General features: G+C 43.6%; 1 protein-coding gene and 1 long non-coding RNA gene across 14 annotated transcripts in view; one reads left to right on the top strand and one right to left on the bottom strand.

The window, feature by feature from the left end:
* The window catches only part of RNF32 (ring finger protein 32), a 33,416-nt gene that overhangs the window by 9,050 nt on the left and 1,516 nt on the right, over positions 1 to 22,850 (top strand). For 6 of the 9 annotated variants that reach the window (XM_073238137.1, XM_073238135.1, XM_073238140.1 and 3 more), the window contains exons 5-8: positions 386 to 516; positions 1,107 to 1,175; positions 1,405 to 1,513; positions 22,241 to 22,408. In XM_073238137.1, the coding sequence (XP_073094238.1) occupies positions 386 to 516; positions 1,107 to 1,175; positions 1,405 to 1,513; positions 22,241 to 22,408 (477 nt within the window). Of the gene's footprint in view, positions 1 to 385; positions 517 to 1,050; positions 1,176 to 1,404; positions 1,514 to 11,562; positions 12,057 to 22,240; positions 22,409 to 22,850 lie in introns of those variants that run through there. The other 3 variants (XM_017654688.3, XM_073238142.1, XM_073238141.1) reach the window with 3 other exon arrangements.
* LOC118968539 (uncharacterized) lies at positions 1,468 to 11,553 on the bottom strand. Of its 5 annotated transcripts, none has more exons than XR_012132021.1 (4): positions 10,365 to 11,553; positions 6,725 to 6,863; positions 3,731 to 6,570; positions 1,468 to 2,992 (listed from the first exon to the last, which is right to left on the bottom strand). It is a non-coding gene; the product is annotated as an uncharacterized lncRNA (long non-coding RNA). The 5 variants fall into 5 exon arrangements; XR_012132022.1 differs by lacking the exon at positions 10,365 to 11,553 and having other exon boundaries at positions 1,468 to 2,697; positions 2,786 to 2,992; positions 6,725 to 6,975; XR_012132023.1 differs by lacking the exon at positions 10,365 to 11,553 and having other exon boundaries at positions 3,731 to 3,921; positions 6,428 to 6,570; positions 6,725 to 6,975.

Genomic DNA, 22,850 nt, shown 5'->3' with positions numbered 1-22,850 from the left:
CAAAAGTGAGTCTCATGTCTCTAGGATTTATTGCTATTTAAATTTAGGAGTGTCAGAATTATATAAAACTGATTTTTTAAAAATTTAGGAGTGCAATTTAGTTGAACAAAGCCCTCCAAAAAAGGTATTTGCTCACCTTTCTCGGCTCCCCCCGGCCCTCCTCTCCCCTCCAGTTTGCATTTTCTTTTAGTATCTGCCCAGAAAACACAACTGTTTCATTTTTACAGTCATTTTAATTTTAAGCACCAACTTCACGTGTGGCTGATGCTGCAGACTGTTAACTTAGCCTTTCTTATTGAGATTATGTATCTGTGCTGTGTTAAATTTAAACATCAAGATATTATAAATATCAAGGTTATTAATATGCTTTTTCAATTCTTCAAAGAAACGCCATACCTCAGGCACTCAGACTTTCCCTCTAATCAGACCGCATTTGCACTCCTGTGAACTAACGAGCTCACGCCTCTGTGTGCCCACGTACAGGTGCTGCTCTCCTGCTCCCACGTGTTCCACAGGGTGAGTAAGCCTGCTGCCCTCCCGCCAGGCCTGCCGCCTTCCTCCCCGCGGGGTGCGGGGCCGGGTCTTGCTCATTGCGGTGCCCTAAAAAGAGCCGTGATTTTATCCATAATCACCATTTACAGTTAGAAATAGGACTTCAGGCTACAGCACGGCTCATCCTGTTTTGACAGTCGTGAATTTTACGTGACAAGGGAACCACAGTGTTTGTGTAACGACTGTTGTTAGCCGCGAACATCAAAGCGCAGGGCCGCCTGCCCCCCGTGGCTGGGCAGCACGGCAGCCTTCGCAGGCAGGGACCACCTTTACACGAGCTCTTCCACGGTTTTGATGTGTCTGCATGTGTATTCTTGTAAAATACCATTTTGGGAACACGTTTCATGAGAAGGTGTTAACATCTGATGAAACTTCTTAATCTAAGTTAGACTAAGTCTCCTAATTATGAGAGAAAAGAACACTATAATTATATTAGAAGTAAAACTGTTGTTGATAGGTAATTACTCATAAAATTTTAAGTGATATGTTTTTCTTCAGGCATGCCTTCAGGCTTTTGAGAAGTTCACAGATAAAAAAACCTGTCCTCTCTGTAGAAAATACCAGTATCAAACCAGGGTGATTCACGATGGGGCCCGGCTATTCAAAATGAAGTGTGCAACAAGGTAGGAAGGGCCCCCCCACAGGGCCTCAGAGCCCACTCGGGACCCCTGCCTGCTCGCAGCGTCTGAGGGTCCTTTGGAGGCTGAGCCGTGCTGACTTACTCTGAAAGACAGGGGTTCGCCTCCCGGCCACGCTCTCCCGGGGCCCCACCCAATGCGGGCGCGTGGTGGGCTCTGAGATGCTGGGTTGGAGCCAGTCCTGAGACAGCACTTCCCAACACCTGCCCCCCAGGGTCCAGGCCTGCTGGAGGGGACACGTGGTGAGGAAGTGGTACCGAGACCTGAGGAGAGCCGTGCCTCCCGCAGAGGCCAAGCTGAGGGGGAAGTTCTTTGAAGAAAAGGTAAGCGAGCAGCCCTGGCTCTCCAGGCGGTCCCTGTGCTGGCCGGAGGCCGCGGGCGCTGTTCAGACAGTTGAGATGCTGCCCAAAATCGTGTTCAAGTTAAAGTGACTTACCAACCTAACCTGATGGTGAAATACTTATCGATTGTCTTTTCTAGTTAAATCGTACAATTCATAAAATTGGAATAAGGTTGAGTTCAAAGCAACTTTGGTTTGACCATCCTGTGATAATTGCTTAAAAAAACTTCTCTTTAGATAACAGAATGGAAACAAACTTAAGCTTTTCATACCCCCTTAGCTGCAAGTAAAAAAGTAGAAAGAACTTTCTAAAAAATAAAGCCCCCACAGGGCCATAGCTTTACTGAGGCCTCTGGGAGCCTCAGGGGGTCAGGAAAATGGGAGCATAACTTCAGTTTGTACCCTTTCAATCATTTTTCTTTTATGTTTACTCTTCTTGGCTTGTCTCACGATCTCCCTGTGCTGTATGTACCCCACGCAAAAAGGACAGGGTGGGAGGGTGGGAGGGGCCTGCTGACCCCAGTTCCTGCCCCCACCCTGCCTGTCAGCCTCGAGGCTTCTGGCAGAAAGCGGCCACTGAGCCTCATTTCCTCGTCTGGGGAGCAGAAGCAGTCACCTCTGGCTCACAGAGCTGCTCCAAGAGTTACAGTAGTATTTATAAAGGCCTAAATGTATAACTGTAAGTGTTGATATTGTTCAAGTCATTCTGTGTGTTGTTTTAGATTGAGTGAAACTCCGTCTTTTTTTATAGCAGTCTGTAAAAGTATGGTGTTCTGACAAACACCCCGCTTCGGGTCACTAAGACAGAGCTGCTCACAGTCACACCCCTGGAACCATTACCACTGGACGCGTCCCCTGCGTCTTCCCACTTGTTTCTCAGCCGCACTCCCATGGGGTGCAGAGGGGCTGGTGTGTGCCCCAGGGCTTCGTGGCTCTGCCTGGTTCCTGGCCAGCCTCCTTAGGGGGTGCTCCTCAGTGCCCTCACTGCCTCTCACAGCCATGCCACCCGCCTCATGCCCAGGGCGAGAGGCTTCCTCAAAGTGACAGGCCGCACAGGAATTCTGAAAACCGGGGGTTTGAGGCCGGGCTTCCCAGCCGCAGGGACACGTGCCTTCCCAGGCTTCCTGATCGCGTAGGGAGTTGTTCGAAGGAACCCCGTTTCAGTGCCTGCAAAAGAGAACCAGAATGTGGGCTTATTGTGCTGTCACTGTGCCTCAGGTTTAATCAAGAAAATATCTTATTGTACTGAACTCACCCTTCTTGTGATGTAAGATGATAAAGTGCCCACATGATGAGATGGAGTGAGGTGAGTGACGTGGGTGCCGTGACGTAGCGTTAGGCTGCTTCTGGCCTGACCAGAGGTGAGGAGGAGGTCACCTGGCTCCAGGCTGAAGCCGACAGCAAGTACCTGAGACTCTGGGAGGTAAAACTGGATACCAGGGGCCACTCTGTGCTTGAGCGCCTGTGTGTAAGAGCCCAGAGGCTGTTCTTAATGACACAGACCACTTCCTAGTCATTCATTGAGTAACTTGAAATTTGATGATCTTTTCCTACATTTTGCAACTTGATGGAACTCACTGCTGAGCTGTAGGCATGGTCTAAGAAACATAAAGCTACAATTCTAAAATGCAGGTGTGTTTCAGTGGAATCTGAAGACTAGGCTTTTGAATTTCACATGACCCAGGATTCTATAAATGCATAGTTTGAGAACTTATGTCAACAATGAAATGACTATAAACTACCAGGTGAAAGATTGTTGAAGAGTAAGATATTCACACATTCTCACAGTATCACCCCACAGACGGCTTCTTCTTCACAAAGAGAATGAGAAGGTGTTACATTGGGAGGGTCTGGCAGACATCTCCTGAACCCAGTGAGCGAAATCACCACTAGTGGGACAAATCGGCACCATGTGCCCCTAGTGTTATGGGGCATGGGGACAAAATGTCACCGGTGCATTTTCATGCCCAAAACACTTAACCTCACCCCAATCATGACAAAACATGTAATCAGGTATACCCAAAATGAGGAGTATTCTATAAAGTAGGCTTCGACTATAAAATGTCATTGTCAAAAAGAAAAAAAAAATGGCTGGGAAATGTGAAGAATCTTTCAAAATATAACATTTAAATGTAATGAGAGCTTTTGATAGGATCCTGAATCAAAACTAAAACTAAAGCAAGTGCTATAATTAACATACTTGGGAATGTGAATACGGATCATCTGTCATGCAGCAGGAATGCGCCAGTGTGAGTCCCCGTGGGCTGCTCCTGGTCACCAGCACACAACGTGTCCTGGTCCTTGGGACAGATGCCGAAGGACTTGGGAGTGGTGCTGTGACGCTCGCAGCAGGCCCTGAAGTGGATGACACGCTCACACGTACAAATGTACCTACAGAAGAGAGAATACAAATGCGGTGAAATGTTAACTAAACATAGTCTCTAGCAGTGTAGACTAGACTGCACAGTTCCTGAACCCCAAGAGTCAGGCTTGGGCCAAGAACAAGAAGGAAAGAGAATAAGAGAAAAGGAGGAGAGGATATAAAGAAAATGGGACTAACTCCTTATATTCCATATGGAACAAAGAGTTAAACATAAAACCTGGAGCATAATTATTTTAGAAGACTGCATTATAAAATAAATGTATGACCTGGAAGTGGGAAAGACCTTTCTAGTAAGATTTTCCACACACACAAACCATAAAGGAACTCACTGATAACTACATAAAACTTCAAAACTTACATATAGGGAGAAAAAATATAAGATCAATGACATATCAGGAAAACATACCTACAACTCAAAGGATTAGAAGCAATTTCCTTAATATATGACAAGTAGCTTACAAAAGGACTATAGATGTATGGTTTCTGTATAGTTCAGCCTTACTTACAATTAAAGAAAACTAAAATAAAACAAAAATAAGACACTTTCACTAATAATTGGCAAGAATTGAAAAGTCGTGTGATAACTCTCTAGAGCTGATGAGAATGAGTGGGACGGACATTCTTATAAGCCACCAGGAGAACTAAAAAATGTGCAACCTGTCTGGCTGACGGTTACCCTTAATCCCTCCTCTAAAATTTACCCAACAGATATACTCAAAATTGTTTGCCAAGATACATTCATGAGTACGTTCACTATAGCAGTGATTATAAAAGAGAAGAATCATAAATAACCAGAGTTTACCACCAAGGAAACATCCATTCAGTGATGGTGACACAGCAATTATAAAGACCAAGGCAGAGGTGTATGTAGGTGGTGATTCAGAACCAGCAGAAGTCAGGAAAAGGCAACAAGAGAGGATAATGAGTAGAAAAGATTAGATGACAGGACTAAAATATAACAGTAACCATAACAAACATGACTGAGATAAATTCCCCTATTAAACAACAAACTCTCAAATTACACTGAAAGAAGTCCACCAATAGGTGCTAATGAGACATTTGAATCAAATGAGACAAAAATGTTCTATGTAAAGGCATGCTCAAAAATAAATGAGGCAAATGCAAAAAATGAAATAAAGTAGAAAGTCACAATAAAATAAATGAACATTGAAATGTATTTGAAAATTAAGAATCTAAAGTATACACTATTCTGGTGTTCATGACAGTGAGAACACTAGTATTCTGTGTTATGTATCTAAAGTTGTACATAGATGACAATTAGTAGTAAGTACACTTATTGAATGAGAAAGATGAAAAGTGAGCCATTCAAATCAGAAAGCTATGTAAACAACACTTTTTTTAATGTAGGAAGTAGATAAAAGAGAAGTACTTTATTACAAAAAAATAAAACTGGCAAAGAAACTGAGATGAATATGAGAATCTAAAAAAACAACTACAAGGTCAAGTCTCACACAGGTCAAAACAGATTAGACAAAGCAGAATACAGGCCAACAGAATGGGAGGAATAATCAGATATGTGGGAATTATTTTAAAAATTAAATGACTATTTTATATAACTTCATGCTGTTAAATCTGAAAATATAATTGAAGTTACTTCCTATAATAATAGCAAACATGGAAAGAAATATATAATATAAAATGACTGAGAAAAATTAAAGCATCTCTATCTTTACTGAAAAGATGTCAGATTTAACATACATTCCTAGTAGTGACAATCAGCCAACTGGAGCTCAAAGTTCCTTGTCACAATAAAGACTGCACATCAAACTAAAAACACATTATTTTAGATAATGAAACCCTAAAAATGTAAAATAGGCTACCCACTATCATCTCACTTTGGCCAATCCTTGCCAATACAATCTAGATACAGATTTAGGATCTTTGAAATCATTTAAAAATTATTAGAACTATCAGAAGATGTTCAACTTGAAGATAAACATGCAGTAATTGTTTCCTGTACGGCAACAATAATGAGATATTCGATGGAAAAGGATCCCTCTCATAATACCTAAAAATACATTTTAACAATGAATGTACAAGTACTGATAAAAAAAAATGTTCTGCAGGTCATGTCAGCAACATAGTGCCCTCATTCGCCCTCCCCCACCCCCCAGCAACAACAGTTTGGTATCCGTCCACAGAAAACAGTGCCTTTGTGGGAACGGGATCCAGCACCATATGCCAAGGGGCCTGGAAGGAGTCTCAGGCCACCCATGTGCCTGCCTCCTGGCTGTGGACCCTGCAGTGGCCCGTGAACCTGCTCTGGCCCCTCAGCCACAGTCTGGGAGCCCCTGGATGACACAGCTTTAGACAGTCACCCATGGGTAACAGAGCGTTTGTGGAAGTCCAGGTTTCCAGAGAAGTTCCAGCACACCACTAGAACAAACAAATATACAGTTAGGACACACTGGAGAGGGTGAGAGGAGCGGTCTGACTTCACCCACATCACCCTACCCCTCAAGGAAACACAGGCCAGAGCCAAGGGCTTCTCACCTGTTACTTTTCCTGCAGGGAAAGTGAGAATGTGTGAGTGACACCCAGCTTCTCCAGCTGTGCAGGTCACAATCAAAGAGGCTCAGCCTTCTCTCACTCTCTCCGGGGTACTGAGTCATGAGCTGCATGCCCGAAGGCCTGAGCTGCTGGAAGAGCACCACAGACTCTCAGAGGGCATTAAAGGGTTGTGGGTCCTACTGACTGCTGCAGACCCCATCAAGAAGCCCACCCATAAGCCCCGGGGGATGCCTCACTTGCAGATTCCCCAAGTGGCACCTAGCACTCCATGCCCCTCACCCAAGTCCTGTGGCCAGATGCATGTGCGCACTCCTGATGACGAGGGCAAGCTTGGGCAGACGCTAGTGAACACGTGCCGAGAGCTGGCTCCAATCTTCAGGGCAGGAAGGGACCACAAACTTGAGTTTCAGCTTCACTCCTGGGAAAGCCAAAAGGACGCTGTCAGCATCCCGCCTCATGCAATACGGGATCAAGAGACGGCTTTCGGCTGTGAAAGGGAGCAGGTTTATCTGATGAAGGTCTGAGAAAGCCTCGGATTAGAGCTGATGGAAGGTATTTCTTTCCTGAAGTCAGTCAGCAAAGACTGGAGGAAGTGACTGCCACTTGATGTGCAAGGACAGCAATGCAAGACTTCAGGGAGCACGAGAACCAAGGAGACATGGTTCACTGCAGAGGGTCACAGGGATTGCCCAGGAACCAACCCCAAAGACATGAAGACTTGTGCCTTACCTGGTGCACAATTCAAAATAAGATGTTTTAAGGAAGCTCAATAAACTACAACAAAACACAGAAAAACCATTTGACAAAATCAGGAAGACAATACACAAAACAAGAAGTTTAACAGAGAGATAGAAATAATAATAACCAAATAAGTTCTGGAGCTGAAGAATTCAATGAGGGAAATGAAAGATTCCATAGAAAGCAACAGCGTCAGATTCGATCAAGCAGAAGGAAGAATGTGTGAATTAGAAGACAGAAACTTTGAAACTATCCAGAGGAGAAAGAAGAAAAAGGAATGAGAAATGGTAGAAGAAAGCATATGATACTATCAAAAGAAAGAACCTGTGAATTATTAGAGTCTTAGAAGAAGATGGGAGGCAGAAACCTTATCTAAAGAAATAATGTCTGAAAACTTCCTAAATCAGGAAGAGATTTGGATATCCAATTCTGAAGCTCATAAAATGAAATCAATTTAAAGAGCTTTTCTCCAAGACACATTATAATAAAACTGTCCAAAACTAACTAAAGACAAAGATTCTTAAATGCAGCAAGAGAAAAAATAAATCCTCACATACAAGGGAATTCTTACTAGGCAGGAGAGAACCGAATGATGTGTTCAAAGTGCTGAAGGAGAAAAAACTGCCAGCCAAAACCTTATCCAGCAAATGTGTCGTTGAGAAGTGAGGGCGAGTAAAAGACTTCCCAGACACACACAGTGGACCCATGCAGTTCAAACCCGGGTTGATGAAGGGTCAACTATAAGACTACAATAATTTAGTGACTACACAGTATAAAAAATGTGGATTGTGATATCAAAAACATAAAAGGGGGGAGTAAAAGGGTAGAGTTTTTGTGTGATGCAAAGTTCAGTTGTTATCAGTGTAACATACATGGTTATGCTTATATGAAGTTTTATGTAAGCCCCATGGCAACCACAAGTCAAAACCCTACCGTAGATACTCAAAATAAAGAGAAGGGAGTCAGATCGTCCCACTCTGGGAGATCGATCCACAAGGGAGACAGCAAGAGAAGAGGGTGAGAACAGGGGCGCGTAACGCAGCCAGAAAGCAGGAGGACGCATCGCTGAGCCCTTGCCTGCCAGTCATTGCTCTTGTTGGAAGTGGGTTGATTTCTCCAGTCAGAAGGTGTACAATGATTGGATGAATAAAAAATTAAGATCCAACGTATGCAGCACAGCCTACAAGAGACTCACGTCAGCTTTAAGCGCACATACAGGCTTAACGTGAAGGGGCAGAGAAAGATACTCCATGCAGGTGGAAACCAGAAGAGAACAGAAATAGCTATACTTCTATCAGACAAAACAGACTGACTCAAAAGCTGTAACAAGAAACAAAGAAGGTCATTATATAAGGGGGTCAATTCATCAAGACAATATAACAAAAACTAACTCAAAATGGATTGAAAACTTAAGAACTGAAGCCACAAAACTCCTAGAAGAAAACATAGGGGAAACTCTCCTTGACATTGGTCTTGGCAACAATTTTCGGATATAACACCAAAAGTACAAGCAACAAAAGCAAAAATAATTAAGTGGGATTACCTAAAACTAAAAAGCTTCTGCACAGCAAAGGAAACAATCAACAAAATAGGCAACCTACAGAACAGGGGAAAATATTTGCAAATCGTCTATCTGATAAAGAGCTAATATACAAAAAAATATAAGGAATTTGTGCAACTTAATAGCCACCCACACACACAAAGACACTAACTGTCTGATCTTAAAATGGGCAGAGGAGCTGAACAGACATTTTTCTAAAGACATTGAGAAGGCCAGCAGGCACATGAAAGGGTGCTCAGCATCACTGCTCATCAGGGAAATGAAAATCAAAACCACAGTGAGATACCACCCCACACCAATTAGAATGGTTGTTATCAAAAAGATGAGAAGTAACAGGTGTTGGTGAGGATGTGGAGGAAAGGGAATCCTTGGGCACTGTTGTGGGGAATGTAAAGTGCTGCAGCCACTATGGAGATTCCTCAAAAAATTAAAACCAGAACTACCATATTACCCAGCAGTTCAACTCCTGGGTATATATCCAAAGGAAATACAATCAAGATCTCAAGAATGTATCTGCACCCTCACATTCACTGCAGCATTATTCACAGCAGCCAAGACATGGACACAACTCAGGTGTGCATCTACAGGTGAATGGTATGTATGTGAAATGGAATATTACTCACCCACAAGGAAGAAAGAAATCCTGCGATTTGCAACAATATGGATGGACCTTGAGGGTATTATACTAAGTGAAATAAATCAGACAGAAGGAAACAAATACCATATAATATCACTTACTTGTTAAATCGAAAAAAGTCAAACTTGCAGACAGTACAATGAGGACTGCCAGGAGCTGGGAGTTTTGGGGCGCAGATCAGGATATGTTTGCTCAAAGGGTACAAACTGCCAGTTACAAGATGGAGAAGTGCTGGGATCTAATGTACAGCAAGGTGACTACAGTTAACACTGCTGTATTATATACTTGAAAGTAGCTAAGAAAATAAATAATAAATCTTCTCACCACAAGAGAAAAATGGTAATTGAGATGATGGAAGTGTTCACTAACCCTACTGTGTAATCATTCTGCAATATAAAAGTGTATCAAATCATCACATCATACACCTTAAACTTACAGTGTCATACATCAATTATATCTTAATAAAGTTGGGAAAAAATAATTGTAATCAAAATTTTTTTCCTGATGAAATAAAGACGTGAATAAAATGACAGGTCATTTAAGATGAGTAGAAATGTCAATTTTCCTATCACATAAATTTACCATAATTTCTAACTTCCAAAGGCATAGGATTGACTGTGCATTTACAGATTAATTCTGAAATTTATCTAGGGGAGTATGAAGAGCTAATAATTTTTTTAAAAGAAAAATTAATGAGAACACCTTTGGCAAATGTCAAAATATATATAAATTTGGTAACTTAAGATTCTTACAAATAATAGATGAACAGTTGAAGAAACAGTAGAAACACACATCTTGGTATAAGGGGATTCTTAGTGTAGACTGAAGGAGACATTTCAGATCAGTGAAGAAAAGACTGAGGAAATGTAGGCATTCATGTAAAGGGGGGAAAAAGACACTATCACCAAAGAAGTTACACATGAATTAATTTTAAAGGATTAAAATAGTTTTTAAATGAATAAATAATAGAATGCAATACAGACCACTTCCCAGGTCTGCTCTCTGCCTCCATGTTGTCAGACCCTAGAAGAATTCTGAGAGTCGGGGAGCGTCCGAGGGGGACCCGTGGCTCTGGTCCATGCAGGCGGACACGCCCTGCATGTGGGCACTGCTCCCAGAAGGCTCAGGCAGGTCTGTAGGGAAAAACACACAAGAATACAATTGATGGTAATTTGTCCTTGTTGACAAGGCAAAATAATCATCTTTATTTGAATTTGTAGTGACAATGGAATATTTGCTTATACATACATTAAAATTTACGCGTTCCAACTACTGTGATTTTTTGAAGATGTAATCATGTGAGCAGAATTAAGTACTTTACAGTTTGAAACCGGAACAGACTAATAACAGATGTTAGCCATTAAGAATGACCATGCACCCCAAGTTAGTAAAGAAATGCTCACTGGCCAGATTAGTTCAGTAGCATAAACTATATTTTACAAAAATAATTAAATAGCATTTTTCTAATGATAGAAACAATTGTATTATTTTCACCAAGAACCAAACCTGTTTCAGTTTAAAAAGTCTAAACTGATTGTTTTCCTTTAAATACCTGTGAAAATATTTTAACATAAGGTTGTCAGTAAAATGAGGCTTTAAGATCCAGAAATCACAGACTAAGATACTTAAATAGAAACATAATTCCTGGTCTTGGTTTCCTGTTATATTCATCCTTCCAGTTTTTCAGAACTGAACGTGGAGACTAAAGTCCAGCTTGAAAAGAATCAGTAGCTATAGGTTTCCTAGGAATACATCCATTAAAAAAACAAATTCCAAAGCCAAAAGGAAAATGACTTTATGAAGGCTCCTCTAGGTGGGAGACTAGCTTTGTAATAGAGACACTCCAGAAATGCCAGTTTTCCCCACAGAGGCCTTTCAAGCCTCTTGACATTGGGTCTGTCCACCTGCCTGGTTACCCAGCACCCTCACCACAGCCTAAATGTGCACTGAACTTTACATCAATGAATTACTAGAGTTTTAAGACAATTTTAGATGTGCAGCAATTAACAGTATTGGATATGATAAATTCTTAATTATGGAACAATAGCTCTTTCATCTGGGGTGATATGTAACAACCACCTACATTTCTAAGCTGTACCTCCACTCTGACCATTAGTGAATGTTAAATAAATGCAAATTTTTTTGGTTTTAGTCTAAAAAATTGAGATTTTATATTACTAGGAGAAAGAGATCCTGAGAGACAGTCCAAAATCAGACAGACGGATGCCACCTCTACCGCCTCCATCTGTGAGATCAGGGAAGTTGCAATGGGTTTTCTCTCCAAACCCGTTCAGTTCTTTTTTAAAGGTTTCCAGATGTTGTGAGTCTACAGAACTGTCAAAGAGAAATTTGGGGCTCCAAAGCCGCTGCCAACTTTAGAAAACTGTTTTGCCAAGTAAGAGTTAAAAGAACACCCCATATACCGTCGGAATCCTCTCATTAGTACTCAGGGTATTCCCCCACACTGACCACATTTAGCTGTATAAAAATTTCGCTCCACTAAATTTACTTTTTTCCTTTGCTGGTGGATGAGTGAAAACTTCTGTGCTGTTACTTAGACCAATGATAAGCCACCTTCAAGGAAAGACAAGTCTTAATCAGTAGGAAAGAAGGGCACTGAGGGGTAACAGTGATATTTTTAGGCACAATAAATTAGGAAGCACTTGTTTCCTCTAAACTTTCAAGATCTCACCAAGATGGATATGTTTTTGATAGTCTAGATTAGATTAGCTCAGGCCGTTCTATTTTTATAAATGAATCTGTCTGGTGAAAAAGAACCGTGGCCTTGTGTTTTCGCTCCTCTATCACAGTGAGTTGATTGCCTTTTCTTACTTAAGTTCTCATGCATCTATTGGGTATCAAACAATTAAAAAAACACAGAGGTCACCTTTCTGCAAACAGTGATGCTTCCACACAGAGAGAATCCCCTATTGGAGACTGGCCTCGCTTTAGGTTGCCATTGGCACGTTCCTGACAAGGCCAAACCGGAGCAGAGGGGTGTCGCCTTCAGCACAGGTCCTGTTAGATGCAGCAGCTCTGTGGTAAGACAGAGCGGGTCGGGTGTTTCTGTCCCTGTGAGTGAGTGCCAGGGGGTGGGCCTTGGGAAGCGGTGCCTGCGTCCAGGAGGCCCCGAGCAGTCGGGGATGATGGTAGTCCCGGGCTGCCCTGCCTCAGGTCCTATGGGCTCAGATCAAAGCCGCAGGGGAGGTCACGGCGGCTGGGTGCTCAGACCTGTCACCACTGTGTGCGGAAAGGCCAAGCGCTGCCCAGAATGCAGTGGTTGGTCCTTGAATGCCTTTGATCCTTATCTAGAAATTCTGCCAGTGGGTGTCATATAGTTGAGGTATGGTCTTTTATGGCTGCAATTAAAACTTTTCAAATGCATTATATTATCTCCACCCACACTGAAAGTTCTGCCCATTGTTTAAGGAGGGAGGCTAGTGATTTGTCAGATGCCCTGGTTGACTTCAGAGGCTGCCTGCCCCCACGCCCTCCTGCCTGAGATTCCCCTCGCCTTTCCCACTCACATCTCGCCAAACAGCATAATGGTCTCAAAGTGTGTTTAGTCCTCTGACTTCCCTTTATCACATGGAGATGGCAAACATTCTGTTGCTAACTTCAAGTGGCTCCAAGCAGCAAGGCTGGGAGGATATTAAACCAGTAAAAGCTTATCAACTGATTCACTGATATGCTGTAAATTCCAGGCTTTTCATTTTGCTTTTGAGGGTGGCCATAAGTCAACACATTAGCAAGCAATTTGCTGACATAAGATGGATCACCCTAAAGGGCCTCCTTGCAGACAAAGTTCACCTGGGCAGCTTGGTTACCTTTTTTTTAATGTTTAGCTGGTATGTCACTTGTAAATGACCAGTAATTGCTTTACATATCAATAACCTGAACTCTTAGTTACTTAATTTATCAGATATCTGAAATAGGGGTCTTAAAAAGAAAAATTCACAAAGACATCCATTCTTTATAAAGTTGAAATTTTTTGTATTTTGAGTGTAGAATTAATAATATTAACCATTGGTTTCAAACCATTTTTTTGTGCAGATTTTTCCCTTGCAATCACTGAGGGCATCTGACCCGCATAACAGCCAGGGAGTAAACGAGGATGCTGAACGCCTCGGAATGCGACATTTAAGAAATATCTAACAGTCGCTCTACAATAAACTGATTTGAATTAATTTGAATTAGTCACGATAGGTACTCAGTAAATACATGTTGAGTTAACTTTTCAAAACATTACCCTTGCCAGCTTTTGTGTACTTAAAGCTTTAAGAGCACGGACTGCCACCCAGTTCACTTTTAGAAATTTGCCATAAATATACACTGAAGGATTTTCAGTATGTTTACTAACAAGCTAATGTCAGTGTTAAAAGCTAAACACCAATGCTTTACAGAATCTTGGCACTGGAAATAATTTCAAAATCATGCCACACAGGCCTCGCTGGTTCAACTCCCCACAAGGATATCCTACTCAGTCCTTGAGCACGGGCGCCCAAAGCAGGGGCCAGGGGCACTCCGTGAGAGCTGAGCGCCAGCGCCCACCGCAGCCCAGGCTCGCAGGGCGCACGGTCCTCAGAACGCACTCGTGCAGAAAGGTCATGGAGACGGAAAAACAGGAGTCATTCATGGGCCTGAGTACGCGAGCTTGGCTGGCCAGGGCAATGCCACAGGAAAGCAGCAAGAAGAAAGGTTGGCGCAAGGCCCCCAGATGAGGTGAGCTGGCCAGGCTGGGGCCCAGAGGAGGCGACGTGGACGTTAGAGGACAGCTGGAGGCGGCCTGGCCTCTGATGACTGGCAGGTGCACATCCTGCCCCGCCGTCACCCTCAGCCTGGCACACTCCTGCCTGGCGCCTGCCACCCCGAGTCTCCGCAGCTGTCAGAGCCCCCAGCTGCTCCGGCTGCATCTCTGTGCCCCTGCCCGGCCCGGGGCACATTCCGCCCCTGCCCTTCCTGCCTTCCTGCTGGGCTGGGAGCCCTCCATGTGCCCAGCTTCTCCGGCCGGCCGGCCCGTGCCCATGGAACGGCAGCTCAGCGGTCCCCAAACCACTGGACTGCCCTGCTCCCCCGGTGTCACAGCCCTTGGCCGTTCACCGTGTAAAAGCTAAGCAGTGAGGTTAAAATTAGCTTAGACTGAATAAACTGCACTTTAACAGCCTTTAGTCACCATTACATATCAAGGGACTTGTTTTCTTCTCATTTGCGAAATGCTTTTAATTTCAACTAAGGAAATAATGATTTCTTAGCGAGGGTTGCAGAGATGTTCAGTTAGGCATGCTGGGTGGATACAAGTGTGCAAGCTAGATTTCACTGCGGGTGCAGCCTTGGTCGTGCACCTGGCTTGCTTCCAGCAGCTGACATGCGCAGTTTCGCACTCTGCCCGTCTTGGTTCTAGGTGAGGAGCTGCACCACCAAGCTGCCTCCACATCGAGCATGTGGACAGCCCTGTCCTTCCTTCACCACGCCCCAGGGCCACCCTAGAGACGGCAGGTGCATCCCACCCTCCCAGAGTGGGCAAGAGACAAATAATTAGAGTATTATTTTAAGAATTAAGAATAGCATGACTTTGAACAGGTCCTAAGTGTCCTGAGAACAATGTGAAGAGGTGCAGACGGGCAGTGGGCAGGGGCTGGAAGTAGGTGGAGACTGAGGGAGTCCCACCCTCCCCACCACAGGAGTGGAGGGGAGGGCACGGCCATCAGGGGAGCATCTTTCCAGGCAGAGGGGAGACGGTCCTGAGCAGGAGCTGCGGCAGGGGTGTGACCCGGAGCTGGGGAAGACCTGCGCCAGGAGGTGGGGGCCAATCAGAAGCTGGCCAGCGACAAGGCCATTCCTGGTATTGAAGGCTGGCGCTGATCCCTGGTGGCCTCCCAGCCCCAGTGGCCACTGTGGGGATGCTGAGAGGCAGGCTGGCTCCTAGGCTGGGGGCCTGAGCAGCTGGGGCCAGCTACAGAGCAGGGCAGCCAGGCAGGCTGGGGAGGGACACTGAGGGTGGCTTCACCTGGAAAGCAAGGTGCCCATGGGGCCTGGAAGAGAAGGGGTGCGCCTACAGTTACTGGAGGACACCGGCACTCAGAGGAGCCTGCAGCCAGGGCAGAGTCCCAGTCTCATCTGCCGAGTACCGCAAGTGGCAGCCAGAAGGGACAGGACAGAGACACGGCAGCCAGCAAGGTTCAGCACAGAGCTGGCGTGGCCGGGGAGGCAGCAGGTGTGCGAGGGGGCTGGGCCCTGGGCTGCAGCAGTGCTCGGAGAGGAGCACCAGGCAGGGCCAGCGTCCCTGCAGCTGGAGCTGGGGGAAGGTTCAGGCAGAGTGATTGTGGCGCAGGCTGGGCAGGCAGCCCTGCACAGTCTCCAGCAGGCACTGGGCCAAGTGCTGGGCTGAGAGGCTGGGAGCTGCGCAAGCAGAGAGCCAGACACCAGCTGGAAGTGACCCAAGTGCTACAACATAAGTCAGCCTCCCACCCTCTCCTTCCTATATTGTCATGGTGTTTTGTTTGCTATTTAATGTTGTTTTGAGTAAAGAAAAAATGTTTAATTAGCATAAGATTTATGCTGCATGATGCCAGTTTTAATGCAAATATAAGAGCATTTAATCTGTACATGGAATCCCCAAAATTACACAATTCGCATTTCCTACCTCATAACCTGTATTTCCTTCCTCCCAGGCACAGCTGAAATGCTGAACACAATGGCTGTGCCATCACTTCACTTCTTGGCACTTATAGGTCCTGCCAACACACTCCGTCCTTGGCTCGCTGCAGGGAGGGGACCCGGGTGTTTGTTTCCCTGTCCCTCTGAGCCATCGTTCAGTGTGAGCAGCTACAGGGAAGTGACACACCAGGGGCAGGACAGGAAGGGTTCCATCCAGCAACCAGAATTAGGAGGAATGACAACATGGTATGGATGCAGTAGCCTGAAGCAGAAGCTAAGAAGTTTCCATCACAAGGAGACACAAACACAGACTTAAGAAGCACAAGGAAACCCAATAACGGTTTTTCCAAAAAAGAAGGCATGTCCAGTGGAGCTGCAGGTGACACGCAAGGCAAAGAGGAGGTGACATTCACAGGAGCAAGACTGGGAGCTGCTGGCTGCTCACAACATACAGCAGGGAACCAAGAGACCCAGCGTGACATCCGTCCTGAAGGCAACGGTAACATCAGTGATTCCACAGAACCAGATGGAAATTCCAGTCCAGACAGAGGCAAAAGGAAGACCATTTCAGACAAATGAGAACCTGGTGAGAGCTTCAAGGTGCGCTCGCTAAAGGGACATCTAGAGGTTGCCTTGATAAAGAGAAGACGCTTCCAGACTCCAGGATGTGAGGAGAGACGGCACAGAAATGGCAGAAAGGCCTCAAAGTCTGCAAAGCAGGAGTCGTGTCCTATGGGGGTAAGAAGGACAGGGAGCCCAAAGGCTCGACAACGTAGGCAGGAGAGCCTTGTGAGCAGGTGCAGGTCCTCATCAGCTGGAGACTTAATGACGTGTAAGTCCGCATTTCCAGAGTAACAGCTAGAAGAATAGAAATGGGGTTCTGACCTTCAAAACAGTGAAGAGGAAGACAGAAAATTCCAGTGGAAAAAGAGAAGAGCAGAAATAAAAGACCAATGACAGGGCACAAAGACGCAGAGAAAGATGGACACCTAGGACCTGGTGTGTCACACACAGATCAGACTGAATGAGCCAGGAAAAAAAATCAGGAAAAAAAAAATCCGGTTTTGTTACATAGAAGAGACTCTTACCATGAAAACATGAGAATGAAGTGTGTGTGTATTTACCAAGAAAACAATACAGAAAAGGCATTGATACCGGACGCAAAGGCCTGAGAGAGAATGGCATGAGCGCCCGGCACCCAGCAGCAGGAGCACACGTGTTCTCTCAGAGCACGAAGAGACAGCCCCTGTGAAAACTGACCGCAAAATGCCCTGAGTTTAAGGAATTTAAAATGCAGAGCATGTTCTCTGACCATAGCGTATTTAAGGTAGAAATTTTTAATTTTAAGCTAATAACTAGAAAATCTCTCACACATTTGGAAATAAATCAACAGTTCTAAATAACCTGTTGGCCACAGAAGAAATTATAATGGAAATTACATAACATTTTAAACTGAATTAATAGCAAAATACATGTCAAAATTTGTAGAATATTACTAAAGCAATATTTGTCTCTCCTATGTCAGGTTATGTCCTGCAGAAATCAAACATTTGAGTACAGAATTGGTTTGTGATTCTCACATATTATCACATATCATAAGCACTTACTCATTTCGCTACAATACACCAATTGGAATTAATGATGGTGCATTAAAATTCACTCTTCCCAAGATGACTGGTTAGCCAGAGACGGGTAAGATTCCTCAAGGGAGGAACAACCTAAGACAGGCACAGTCGCAGGGGGGCCATCAGGTGAGAAATTGGGGATCAACAGAGGTGAGGCTTAGAACCTCACCCCCCCTGCTTTGAGAGAAATCTTCTGCATCCGTGGATGTTTTGTTGCCCTTGTCTAGCTTGGATTAACACACAGTCTACAGGCACACACCTGATCATCTACATTTGCCCTCTTACAGCACTGAACTATGTTTTCTACCTTTATCTTGTATCTACCTACCACTTCAGCATTTTATTAAAAATAATAATAATAATAATAACAATAATAAGGGAGAAATGTGGGATTCACACATAAATCAAGTATAAAAATCAAATGAATATTCATATTTGACCTGATTGTTTATAGTTCACGATGCGTGATCAAAACCGAAAGTTTCTGTGATGACTGCCCTTGCACTGCTCACCATGTAAGAACTTGTTCGTTATGCTTCAGAAGATTGGAGACTGTTGAGATCTAGGCTTGGGGTTGATTAATGATTGTGCATTGAGTCCCCTATACAGAATTTTATTGTTGTTAACAACCATTTGATCAATAAATATGAGATGCCCTCTCAAAAAAAAATTTAAAAAATTAAAATAAATAAAAAATCAGTGAGAACGTTTTAGCTTTAAAAAAAAAAATTCACTCTTCCCAGATTAACTGCTATTTGCAAAACTGACAAGTCCATTTTTTTCAACGCCTGTTTATTAAGCACCTGCTGTGGTCAGTGAACATACTAAGCCCTTGAGAGACTTAAAGATGAGTGAGTGACACATGAAGACCCTTGGAAAACACTGTGTGGTGTATAATATCAACACTAATTAATATCACTATTAAGTCCTCTCAGTCCCTCAGATTTTCAGTACTAAAGGGAACAAGTCATGCACCGAAACTTCTGAAGGCAGAGGGAAACACCTGGGGCAAGGTGACATGGGACCGTCCTCACAGGGCCACTAAGGCCCTGGCACACAGCTGTTCGGGGTGTTCAGCTCTGTTCCCTCTGAGGTATTCCACCTGCCGCTACAAGAGGGCACCCACCTCTCTCAGTCATCCTGGGCATACAAATGTAGGAAGACTGTATCTGTTATTGCACACGAAACGCACAGATGCATACGTGGCCTCCACATTTACCATGTTGTGCTCTTAACTGACCTTGGGAAGCTCAGTGACCTCCAGCATTTGGAGTTGGGAGGGATTCCCCGAGAACGACAAACATCACTCAGGTGACTGACTGGACCAAAACAGGTGGCTGCTCACCACAGGTTCTGACTCTGCAGTCCGGGTGGGTGGAGAGTCTGCGTTTCTCAAGCTCCAGAGTGATGCCAGTCCGGGGGTCACCCCTGGGAAGCAGTGCCCCAATCACACTGGCTGCAGAGGTCTCACACGAACAGGCCACCTCCAACGGTGTGCGGCACTCAGAACTGACCTGAGAACACACCTCAGAACCTGAAACACTGTAAGGTCTCAATAGAATGTGACCCCTTTTCTTCAGAGGCATAGTTTTGGAGGAAGAAAGTAATTCACCTTTCAGGGATATATGCAAATACCTCACATTTCAACAAAACACAATTTATATAACAATTCATAAAACACTAACCGGAAGGCACTTGTACCTATTTCCAAGGAATTCTTCCGCTTATGAAATACAGGGAACTCTTCTATTTTCAATAATTTATTTGGAGATTGTCAGATAATTGAAAGGCCAAAGAACAAATAAAATTAAGAATAAAATTTATTCTTTTTGATGCAACTGTGAATGGAATTGTTTTCCTGATTTCTCTTTCTGCTAGTTCATCATTAGTGTGTAAGAATGCAACATATTTCTATGAATTAATTTTGTATCCTGCAACTTTGCTGAATGCAGATTTTAGATCTAGTAGTTTTGGGGTCGATTCTTTAGGGTTTCTTATGTACAATATCATGTCATCTGCAAACAGTGACAGTTTTAACTTCTTCTTTACCAATCTGGATGCCTTTTATTTCTTTGTGTTGTCTGATTTCCGTGGCTAGGACCTCCAGAACTATGTTGAATAGAAGTGGGGAGAGTGGGCATCCTTGTCTTCTTCCCGATCTTAAAGGAAAAGCTTTCAGCTTCTCACTGTTAAGTATGATGCTGGCTGTGGGTTTGTCATATATGGCCTTTATTATGTTGAGGTACTTGCCCTCTATACCCTTTGTTGAGAGAGTTTTTATCATGAATGGATGTTGAATTTTGTCAAATGCTTTTTCAGCATCTATGGAGATGATCATGTGGTTTTTGTCCTTCTTTTTGTTGATGTAGTGGATGATGTTGATGGATTTTCGAATATTATACCATCCTTACATCCCTGGAATAAATCCTACTTGATCATGATGGATGATCTTTTCGATGTATTTTTGAATTCGGTTTGCTAATACTTTGTGAGTATTTTTGCATCTATGTTCATCAGGGGTATTGGTCTATAATTTCATTTTTTGAGGTGTCTTTGCCTGGTTTTGGTATCAGAGTGATGCTGGCCTCATAGAATGAGTTTGGAAGTATTCCCTCTTCTACTTTTTGGAAAACTTTAACAAGGGAATGGGTATTAGGTCTTCACTAAATGTTTGATAAAATACAGCGGTGAAGCTATCTAGTCTAAGGGTTTTCTTCTTAGTAGTTTTTGATTACCAACTAAATTTCGTTGCTGATAATTGGTCTGTTCAGATGTCCTGTTTCTTCCTGAGTCAGCCTTGGAAGGTTGTATTTTTCTAGAAAGTTATCCATTACTTCTAGGTTATCCAGTCTGTTAGCATATAATTTTTCATAGTATTCTCTTATAATTCTTTGTATTTCTATGGCATCCATAGTGATTTTTCCTTTCTCATTTCTGATTCTGTTTATGTGTGTTTTTCTTGATTAAGTCTGTCTGGGGTTTTATCTCTTTTAATTTTCTCAAAGAACCAGCTTCTGCTTCTATTGGTTCTATTGTTTTATTCTTCTTGATTTTATTTATTTCTGCTCAAATCTTCCTTATGTCCCTCCTTCTACTGACTTTGGGCCTCATTTGTTCTTCTTTTCCTAGTTTCGTTAATTGTGAGTTTAGATTTTTCATATGGTATTGTTCTTGTTTCCTGAGGTGGGCCTGTATTGCAATACACTTCCCTCTTAGCACAGCCTTTGCTGTGTCCCACAGATTTTGTGATTTTTGAATAACTGTTGTCATTTGTCTCCATATATTGCTTGATCTCTATTTTATTTGAGTACTTCACCTTTTAAAAATGAAGTGATGGCATCTTGATGGAGTGGTCTATACAGAAGGGTTAAAAATTCCTAATTCTGGAGATTAAAATTCACAGAGATCAGGAGAATTACATAGTAAATATTTCCAAATTAGAGTACAAGGCCCAAGGGAGCCCAGAAGTGGAGGAGACAAGGGTATCAGGTTACCCTGCTTTACAATTATTAACTGCTACCACTTAGTGGCACAAAAATGAACATCGTGGGGAAATCACAGTCGGGTGACTTCTTTATCTAGGCAGGTTTCCCCTACAATCAGAGATCAGCGAATTCACAGCACAGATCCAAGTGTTAGGGCAGGAGTCTAGGTGTCAGGGAGCTCCAGGTGGTAACCCTCAGGAGACGGTCACAGGCCAGATCACAACCAACCACCATTTCCAGTTAAATCACTTGTCTTAAGATCATTGTGTTTTCTAAATCCTTGTGTGTCAAAAATAGAGTACTTTTTATAGAAAGAACTGGGAAGTTCATTAGAGACTCTAAGGACAGTACTTTCTAAACAAACTTCACAAAAGTTTCAGATAAATACAATATGTTGCCTCCATTTATGCTAGCAGTGAGAACAGACTCATAAATCCTAAAGATCTGTTGTGTAGCAAGGAGGCATACATCTGTCCCCACTGATTACCTCATCTTAGTCAAGAGATTTTTAAGACAGTTAAGCAATAGGGGGTGTTCAAATTATGATTCTGGAGCTCAGAGAAAAAACCAGAGTGAGTAACTAGAGTAAAAGGTGATAATCTTTCCCTTGCATTTCTTCTCTTTTTTTATAGGCACACTAAAATGATAACCTGCAGCCAGACTGGGAAGCTGGCTGGCAAGGGGAGAAATATGAACCAAACCATCTCTTGTTACCAGTTGCCTGGCAAAAGCACTAGGGAAATGGCATTTCTAGCGATGGTCCTCCCGTCAGATGAGAATAAATGGTGCCAGAGCGGGGTGACATTGTGACTGCCTCTGCAACACTCCCATCGCTTTCTTCTCTCAACTTCTAATGTCAATATATTCCCTGCTAACCACCACCAAGGCTTACATGGCTTTTTGCATAAATTATCTGGCCATGGAGTTATTAAGTAAATAGCCATATTTCCCCAGAAAGTATTATGCAAAGGCAAAGGCTTGAGGAACGTTAGTTTAAAAGGTGGTCAGAACTCAAGAAGGTGCTTCCCTTCAACCTACACCAACACTTTCACACTCAGCTGATAAATTCGCCTCCTCTGGTGTCCCCCTTAGTTCTCAGAAATCAGTCACCGAATGCTGTGCTCATACAACACGGACATCGAAGAGCTTTTTGCAGAGATCGACCACTGCTTGGCCACAAACCGAAGAATTCTTCAGCAGCTGGAGGAGAAGTGTGGCCATGAGCTCACAGAAGAGGAATGGGGGAAGATCCAGAGCCAGGTAGGCCCCGAAGGCGTCTGCAGCGATTTGGGGGCACGAAGGCCTGCCAGGCCCAGGCTTTAGCCCTGGCTGTGCACGCACCCACAGGGGGAGGGGACCCCTCCGCCTTTGTCATATACCCCCGGTGCGTGCGAAGGCCCTTCATTCTGAAATTACACTTTGATGATGCCATCTTGTGAATGATGGAAACAGCAGAGGGAAAAGGCCGCCTCACACTTTACCCTCCAGCGTTTTTTTGCAAATTCTAACCTGCCCTCCTCACGCATCCACAGTCACCATGGGGGAAAGGGTGACTCAAAACCCAACACAGTAAAATCTTACTCAGAAAATCATAAAAAGAGGAAAAGTTAAGATGTGTAGAAGCTAGACTGAGCCACTGAAAAAGACAATTCTTTATTGCTTAATTATAAGGAAATGTATATTATTAATGATCAGTATTTTA

Source organism: Manis javanica, chromosome 6, assembly GCF_040802235.1.
Source record: "Manis javanica isolate MJ-LG chromosome 6, MJ_LKY, whole genome shotgun sequence".
Lineage (NCBI taxonomy): Eukaryota > Metazoa > Chordata > Mammalia > Pholidota > Manidae > Manis > Manis javanica.
The sequence above is the reverse complement of the archived record's forward strand: the minus strand, read 5'-3'. Positions and strand labels throughout refer to the sequence as shown.